Source organism: Aulonocara sp. 'chitande type north' Nkhata Bay, linkage group LG3, assembly GCF_057382095.1.
Source record: "Aulonocara sp. 'chitande type north' Nkhata Bay isolate Kocher_YH1m ecotype deep benthic linkage group LG3, A_spYH_male_GT1.1, whole genome shotgun sequence".
Taxonomy (NCBI): Eukaryota; Metazoa; Chordata; class Actinopteri; order Cichliformes; family Cichlidae; genus Aulonocara; species Aulonocara sp. 'chitande type north' Nkhata Bay.
This window is the reverse complement of record NC_141346.1, coordinates 27501981-27511047: the sequence shown is the minus strand read 5'-3', so window position 1 is coordinate 27511047 and position 9067 is coordinate 27501981. Positions and strand designations below refer to the sequence as shown.

The following is a 9067-nucleotide window of genomic DNA, read 5'->3' as shown; positions in this document are numbered from 1 at the left end:
CCTGCTCAGTGGTCAGCTCTGGTCTTCATCTTACTGTCATCAGAAGCAGGTCTGGATGTGTTTGACTTGAGGAAATATTCAGCTTCTGAAGAGGCTCTTATGCAGCTGCTGCCAGTGGTCAAAGCCTGCAAGAAAGCCCAGTAAGTATCCATTTTAATCCTGGCAAGACATTGCTTTAAAGTATTTATTTCAAAAGTTTGGAAAGTTCACTGCTATTCATGTCTTTCCAGGTTGGGTGGCTGTAACCTCACAGAGAGAAGCTGTGAGGCTCTTTCCTCAATTCTAAGTTCTCAGTCCTCCAGACTGAGAAAGCTGGACATGAGTAACAACAACCTACAGGACTCAGGAGTGAAGCTGCTTTGTGTTGGACTTGGGAGTCCACACTGTATGCTGGAAACTCTCAGGTTAGCTGATTCTTTGTTTCAGGAGATTTGGGTATTTCACAACAACTGTCATTATTTTGTAGATTAAACATGTTGTTACTTTTTTGGTGTAAGCCCTGAAAGAGAACAGTAGAGTAGACTTGAAACACACACTTCTTAAATCAGAAAAATATGACTTTATCTATGATTGTCCATCATAGCAAAAAAGACAGAAAGTCAATGTGTTTTGTTCTTTTTTAAAACTGAGTGAAGAAAAGCCAGTTTGTTTGTTTTTTAACTACTTTAACTGAAATCAGAATCTGTTAATTTGACTGCATGCACATCATCAAATTCAGAGCAGTTCATTACAATGATGTGACATGTTGTATGTTTGAAGGCTGTCAGGCTGTCAGATCACAGGAACAGGCTTCACCTCTCTGGCCACAGCTCTGCGCTCCAATCCCTCCTATTTGAAAGAGCTGGACTTGAGCTATAATCATCCAGGAGACTCAGGAATGAAGCTTTTGTCTGCTCTAAAGGAGGATCCACATGTGAAACTGGTCATACTCTGGTAGGAAAACAGGAAATAAAGCTAAAATATATTTTTTTCTCCAGCATATTGTAAGGTAACCACTGATCTAATTAGAATAGAATAGAATAGAATAGAATTCAACTTTATTGTCATTGCACATGCACAGGTACAGGGCAACGAAATGCAGTTTGCATCCATCCAGAAGTGCTTTAGTGATATAGATATATTACAATATATATTAGCAATAGTATTTATAGTAGTAATTGCCAGTAATACAGTCTGTATGTCCAGTTAAGTGGGCAGCTGTGTGGGTGAATGACTCAGAACCAATCACAGTTAAAACACGAGGAAGGATACACAGCTTGAAGGAGAATGTAACAAATACATAAGGATTGGACCCTCGATACTGACGTTTCAAGACTGTGTCAATCAAAACATCAACATCACATGACCATGGCTAAGTGAGGTTTGATGTGTTTAACCCCAGATCTGACAGGTGCCTTTGTGATGGTTCTGGGTCTGTGATCCAGTTTATAGTTTCATTTTGCTGCTTCCTGCTGCGTTCCCTATGTCCTCACTTCATGCTCCACACAGTCACAGCCTTACCTCCCTGTTTTTAGTCAGCTGAGGCACCAGGATTCCTATTTTCATGAACAAGTCATCTGTGCAGGAACACGTTATTTTTAATTGTGATTGGGAAGAATTATATATGCTCTCAGTTCAATTAAGTAAGTAAGTAAGTAAGTAAAATTTTATTTATATAGCACATTTCTAGATAAAAGATCACAAAGTGCTTCACAAGGTATAAAAAAACAAAAACAAAAACAAAAAAAACCAGTCAAAAGTTAACAAAACGCAATTTTAAAAAGTACTCAGATTCAAGGTGTAATTAAATAAATATTGACTTAATTGGAATGTTTGCTGTCATAGCCTCCTGAGAATCAAGAAAAAAATCATCTTCTCATTGAACTTTTTATTGTTTTCTGCATGCAGGACTTAGTAGGTCTATTGAGGCTGGAAATAACCGAAGCTACAAAACAAAAACAATAACAGGAACAACTTGACTTGAAAAACGGATTCAGACTCAAAAAGTCTAAAGCCTTTGTCATTATCAGAATGAACACAGCAGTCTTTTCTCAAAATATTTTGTTCTATATATTTATTTGTTTTGTTTTGCACTGAATAACTAAGCAACGGAAACATTCTCACACGTGTTAACTGAAAGAGAAAATAGTATTTGAAGCACAGTGTTCATTGTAGTGACAGAAACACAGGGAGGCAGAAAATAAAGCAGACTGAAGGTTGTATTTAGGTATTTAGATAATTTAAGAACCTGGTACGGACCTGATGATTTATTTTTTTAATTGTGCTTTGATACATAAAACCTTAGAACCGTATTATCTGTTTGACTTTATTAAGAGATAAAATAAAACACAAGGTTATTTCTCTAGAAAAGATGAATCAGAGAACATAAAGGCCACGTCTGCATACTAAAAGATAATGTGCTCATTTCAGTGTGGAGCCTCAAGGAGTCCAGTGGATGAGACCAGGTCTAAGGAAATGTAAGTATTTTTGATTTATGAGCTGCATTCACACAATCTTGTACTGTTCTACGTTTTTTCTCACGGTTCCTTTTAGATTTCTGTGATCTGACGCTGGATCCAAACACAGCACACAGAAACCTCAAACTGTCTGATGACAACAAGGAGGTGACACATGTGGAAGAAGATCAGCTGTATCCTGATCATGATCTTAGGTTTGATCACTGGCCTCAGCTGCTGTGTACCAACAGTCTGAGTGGTCGTTGTTACTGGGAGGTCGAGTGGAGAGGAGAGGTTCATGTTGCTGTAGCTTATGGAGGAATCAGACGGAAAGGAGAAGAGGATGAAAGCAGGTTTGGAAGGACTCATCAATCCTGGAGCCTCTACTGCAGTGATGACAGGGGTTACTATGTAGATCACAATTACATAGCAAGAGCCACCCCTCTGCTCTCCTCACCTCTCTGTCACAAAGTAGCAGTGTATGTGGACTGTTCTGCAGGAACTGTGTCCTTCTACAGTGTCTCCTCTGATAAACTGATCCACCTGCACACCTTCAACACCACCTTCACTGAACCTGTATATGCTGGGTTTAGAGTGAAGCCTGACTCTAGTATCCACCTCTGTGCTGACTCACAATAATGAACTTACTGTGCAGAGAAATATTCTCACATTGGTGTTTCATACTTTTTCTTACTTAGTATATCAGGTAACTGTCTCGTACATATATTAGTTTGTTTTTCAGTCCAGAGATGTTGGATTAGACTGATTCTCCTGAAATTTTTTTTTATCATCTTATTGTCTTTGGTGCCTTTTTTTAAAGAGCAGATATCAGTTGTTACTTATATACTACAGTTTAAATACCCACAGGACTTTTAGTGCTGAGGAAAGAGGAACTGTATTTTTAAATCTGTTGCATTATACACATTTTAATCATGCTTACACTGATGGATGAAATCTTTGGAACATATAATTTAGACATTTTAGACGTTGTTGGTTAGACTTTGTGATGATGAGCGCTGCAGGCTCTAAATATTTTTTGTTTAGGCGTCTTTAATTTTTTACATTGCATAACTATACGTTTGTGTCTCTCTCTTGTTATGCAAATTAAGTAACATTTCACTACAATTAGTTCCTGGAGAAAAGCAATATCACCACTATGTGCCCAGTTTTCACAACAACTGATCTGGATGGTTCTGGATCCATTTATTAGTCTGTGTTGATCCAAATGTAGCTTCTAGTACTGCTGATACAAGAAGAGCAGCTTATGGCTAACTGGACGCTGTGGAGACATCTCTCTCCAGTTCATAATCAATAAAAAAAGTCTGACCTCCAGTCTGTGTTTCTTGACTGAACAGAAACAGTTTTACAATCTGAGATCTGGTTTTTATTCCGTGTTAAAACAGACTCATGAAATGTAACAGAAACGGAAAAGTGAAGACAAAAGAATCAAGATGAAAACAGTCGGATTTTTTCTTCTTGACTTCTTGCAGATTCTGTCAGTGTATGTTTACTTCTCCCGTGTATATATGTGTGTAGTATACACACCAAGTGTTATTAAAGTTAGGATAATTAACAAACTTGATTTATTTAATTTACAAACTTGTATAGAGTAAGTTGCAATTCTGTTAAAGTGATTTAATCCTATAGTTTCAGTAGAGCTTGTTTTGGTTGAGTAGATTTATCAGATGTACTTAAAATTTCTTGTTCAAATTAAAAGTATCATACATTTTTTATTTCACTAACCCAGTTGTGTGGAACCAGTTGACATAACTGGGTGGAGTAAATACAACATTTTATTTCTTAGAGTGTATTTAAAAGTGACTGTTTGGATTCATTTAACCAAAATAATTAAAATCTGTAAATAAATGAAAAAATGCATCTTTGAAAATGAGAGTAGGATAAAAAAAATAATCTGAAAAGGTGAGGATTGAAGAAAGAGAAAAGTACACAGGAGTATTTTAATTTGATTGGGTCCAGTGAGCTCACAGCGCCTCCAGCAGGTAGAGTCCAGTACTGTTTGTTTTTAAAGCTGTAAACAGTTTCCTTCTCTGCTGTCAGTGTCTGTTTGGAGCCGAGTTACTAAAGAGGTCTTTTATTTGAGCCAGTTTAAATGGTTTAAATTTGAAATATCTGTTTGTCTCCTCACTAACGGGACCTAAAACACAACTCAGCTGAAAAGAAAACACAAAAGCGCACCACCTGGTGGCCAGAGGTGGAAACACAAATGAAAGCAAAGCACACATACACAGCTCCTTCAAGTTTGGTGATGTGTGTAGCTCTCTGAACACATGAGGCAGAGTTCATGTCAATGCCACTGCTGCAGCAGCAACAAAGTGAGCCACAAAAGAGAAGAGCTGTTTCTCAACATCAAATACTCCAAGTTTGTTCTTCCTTAGTTGCTAATTCAAACTTGGCAAATTAACTTAAGCGCCCAGACTTCTGAGCATGGGAGGACACACACACACACACACACACATTTTGACTGTGATTAATATATAAAACGGAAATTATTAGAGGCCACATAAATAAAAATATAGGGGAGACCGGGGATAGTTGTAACATTTTTGACATTTCTGTCTGTAGCTTGGAGCTCTTTTAAGGTAGTGGATTCAAAATGTAATGCAAAGTATTTACATGTCTCTGCTATTAAATAGTGCAGCTATTTTCTCTGCAACACAATTACCCATTGCATGGTATGGTCTCAAACACGAAGAGTGAAATGTTACAATTAACCCCATAGTCTGGGTTAGTTGTAACATATCCTGGGGTGAAATGTAACACAATGAAATAAGGGTACTAACAAAACATTAACATGTAATCTTTTTTATTCAACACATGAATGCACTTAGAGCCATTTATGTAGCTGTGTGTGTGTGTGTGTGTGTGTGACAGAATGCAGAAATCTAGCTTCAGAAAGATGAGGAAATCTGTTTCTCGCACCCATCCTGATTTATTTCCACTACCAGTACTTCCTACTGGTCCATCTCTGACACAGAGGTCTGCATAATGTATGTGTGGGAACACAAACAGTGGAGGAATTGTGTTGCCAATGGCATTAACCGCATATACAAATGCGACCAGTGAACCTCTCTGCTGATGTCATTACCCCAACTTGTTTAATATAAGTTAAAGTAATAGTGTGGTAAGTTGTAACATCTGCATTATTGTTACAACTAACCCAGACTGTTGCTGTTACAACTGACCCAGACTCCTATAGCCATGAACTAGCTAACATTACAGCCAACGGCTAAAACATTAGCACTAAAGACCTACACAGAATATATCCCCATAGACATACAAATAACATAATTTAAGTTTGATGAGTTTAACTGCAAAGCAGATAATGCTATTAGAAATTGAAATAAAGTAGAAAAACTTACTTTTTGGCATACAAATTACTTTTTTTCATGTTAAATTGTCTGTGTTTGACAAAATGTGCTGATTTTTCACATGTGATAGCAGAACTGAATTGGGCATGCACAGGATGAGTCACATCATTTGAAACTTAGCCCTGATTGGAGAAATTGGAAGTGTTACAACTGACCCACGTTACAACTATCCCCGGTCTCCCCTATATTACTGATTTATTTTATTATTTTTTTGAAGTGGAAATGTGGAGTTAACAGTTGTTTGTAGACAAAACTCTTATGGCTTATATACAGTCTACTAAATGACTTGTGTAGATGAGTTAGCGAAATTCTACTTCAGAATTGGTATTTATTAACTTTATTTCTCTTTTAGCACATAAACAGTGGTGAGAGTTATAAGGCCATGTGGTGGTGCAGAAAGCTGCATCTGGTCAGAAGGGAACAAACACACAAACTTGTTGGCTGGATTTGTATAAAATGAAATGTCTGGCAATGGACAGAAGCAAGGATATCGATGGTTACACCCTTGTGCAATGAAGAGGATGCATGTTGTATCACAAGACATGATAAGACAGCTGATTGTTTTGTTTCACTGAGGCATTTTGTGAGGGTATAGCTGCTGTGGCATTTGTCTGGCTGGAAACAACAACTGTAATCTCCACATTTCGACTTTTCTCAAAATACTATTTTGAGGTAAAACTCCTTCCTTTCATTAATGTGACCTTAGTACTCTACTGTACCACTAATTACCCAAATTGTTTTGAAGGATTTCTCCAAAACATGTAGTGATCGAAGATATTGATAGTCTGATATAATAAGTGGTTTTGTTTGAAGTTGTGCAGAACTTGTCTGTGTCACCATTTCACAGAATATGATCAGGACGTGACAACATAGCTGGACTGGCCATCGGGCCATTTTTTGGCGATTTTTTGTTTTTATGGGCCGATGGATTTTTTATTTTATTTTTTAGAAAGGGTATATACACTCAACAAAAATATAAACGCAACACCTTTGTTACTGCTCCCATTCCCCATGGGATGGACGTAGAGACCTAAAATTCATTCCAGATACACAATATAACCATCCCTCCCAAAAAGTGGTCACAAATCAGTCCAAATGTGTGGTAGTGGGCACATCTGCTATATTGAGATAATCCATCCCACCTCACAGGTGTGCCACATCAGGATGCTGATCTGACATCATGAGTAGTGCACAGGTGTACCTCAGACTGCCCACAACAAATGTGGGCAGTCTGACTTTTCATTTGTTTATTAATGTGTGAAACTGTATGCTAAAGCGGAATGCTAATGAGATGTTCTGCCGTAGTGTGCTGTGCGGAGTGGTGTGTGGCGAGCCTGTGCACTGATAATACACCGTTGTTTCCATTCAGGTACATCATTTGTTGTTGCTGTTATTTTATTGTATATTAGAAATTGTAATATTGCTGCAGTAATCGCTGCCAGTCTACCGTAGCCATACGAGAGTGTGCTGTGCGGAGTGGTGTATGGCGAGCTTGTGCACTGACACCGTTGTTTCCATTCAGGAAATAAAGTGGCAACGATCGATCAGAGACTCCTTGTCTTTTTAAAAACACTACACAACGCAGAGTCGAGGAGTCTGTTTGGGCCGAACTGTTGCAGCGGGATGAAGCAGAAACCGGTTACAGTAGCATTACAGAAATGTAGCAGTGACAATAATACTGTATGCTGTAATCGCAATGGACAATTAGTGATACAAAACAACTGTTTTATCCTGTGAATAAAAGTATATGTTTTTGTCAATGTACCATGGTAATAACAGAAGCGAAACGCAATATTGTGTCAGGACAATTCACTATTTATGCACAATAAATAAAGGAGCATAGCGCGACAATTTCTGTTCAGCGCCAGACTTGCTTGTAACCTATATCACCAATTATGTTAAGAAAAATGACGTATTAACTACTACAACACTCTGACCTTTGTGGGAATGCTTGGAGCAGAGTAACCTGTGAGCTGGAGGGTTCTGAGACGTTATATTTGGTATATCCAGACCATCCGTCGGCTCTTACTTCGGAAACATGGCTTAAAAAATTTCTCTTCAACGACGTAATCCGATAAAAAAAAAAACGATCTCTTTACCCGTCGGCTTCCCGTGGCTGTCATGCGACCAGCTATTGCAGTTAATAATACAACAGCTTCTTGACATTTTTTGGGTTTCTTTTTATCGCTGTGTAACTGAGTTCAATTGAAAGCCTGCGTGCGCTAGTACCTCTTGCCACAAGTTCCCAGAATCCTTTGCGGTTTTATCCCTGAATGACGTCACATTTTCAATCTTTATCCTGGTGGGCCGGTCTCTAGTCAAAATGCCCGGGCCGATTTTTTGTCCCAGTCCAGCCTTGCGTGACAATAGCCAAATTGTCCAGCAGGAGGCACTGTGGAGATGGTTTCAGATTGTTTGGAATCATCAATACAAGCACAAAGACTTCAAATGTTTCACGAAGTCTCGCTTTGCTCATCACTAGTATGGTGACAACTTCACAGGAGGTCCGTATCTCAGCACTGTCATAGTTAAAGGTGACCTTCATAAACCGAGAAACTGACATTCATGTTTGCCACAGGAAATCCACATTTACTCCTAACTAAGGGTTTAAATGCACAAAGGGCAAAAATAAGATAGAAACAGACCCTGAGGCAGAGACTAAGATGCATAAACTTGACAGGGACAAAAGGAAAACAAACATGAAAATGAAACTGACTAAACATTTGAGACACAGGGTTCATAAGAACAACAGGCACATTTTTACTCAAAGTCCCCAGATACATTCATTAGACACTATTATGTCTAACATTTTGTCAGATTGAAGAAACCTTGTTGTATTTCTCATCAATTTCAGTGCAAAGTGTTTCACATGTAAAACCCAACATGGGAAATAGACTATGTGCATGTTAGCATATGCTACTTCCGGTGTGGAAACTCCTGTGGGGAGCTTTGTTTCCGGTGTCCAATTCACGCCTTGTTTATGGCCCAAATCAAGTTAAGCAAATGAATGAATCAAGTGGCGATTTACATTTCTATAGATGTCTTGGGCATTTACCCAATATATCTGTAAATGATGTTCATCGACTTGTCGATATTTTTTTCCCCGTGTCTCAGAGCAAAAGAGAAAATGGATTCAAATGTTATATTTCTCAGCTATCCCTCGTTTATCGCGGGTGTTATGTTCTAAAAATAACCAGCGATAGGTGAAATCAAGTAGCCAATTTTATTTTTGACGGTGCGAAA

General features: G+C 38.2%; 1 protein-coding gene across 1 annotated transcript; it reads left to right on the top strand.

Moving 5' to 3' along the window:
- Nucleotides 1-212: 212 nt before the first annotated feature.
- On the top strand, nt 213-3519 carry LOC147334941 (stonustoxin subunit beta-like). The gene is made up of 4 exons (XM_086286852.1): nt 213-404; nt 760-933; nt 2410-2456; nt 2533-3519. The coding sequence occupies exons 1-4, from the start codon at nt 319-321 to the stop codon at nt 3072-3074; spliced, it is 849 nt and encodes a 282-aa protein (XP_086142978.1). The 5' UTR covers nt 213-318; the 3' UTR covers nt 3075-3519.
- Nucleotides 3520-9067: the final 5548 nt, after the last annotated feature.

What these genes read in the sequence shown, in the direction of transcription:
- LOC147334941 (XM_086286852.1), top strand. Translation starts at nt 319, where the DNA reads ATGAGTAACAACAACCTACAGGACTCAGGAGTGAAGCTGCTTTGTGTT. An exon ending in TGTATGCTGGAAACTCTCAG is followed by an intron (nt 405 to 759) that starts GTTAGCTGATTC and finishes GTATGTTTGAAG; the next exon opens with GCTGTCAGGCTGTCAGATCA. An exon ending in GTGAAACTGGTCATACTCTG is followed by an intron (nt 934 to 2,409) that starts GTAGGAAAACAG and finishes TGCTCATTTCAG; the next exon opens with TGTGGAGCCTCAAGGAGTCC.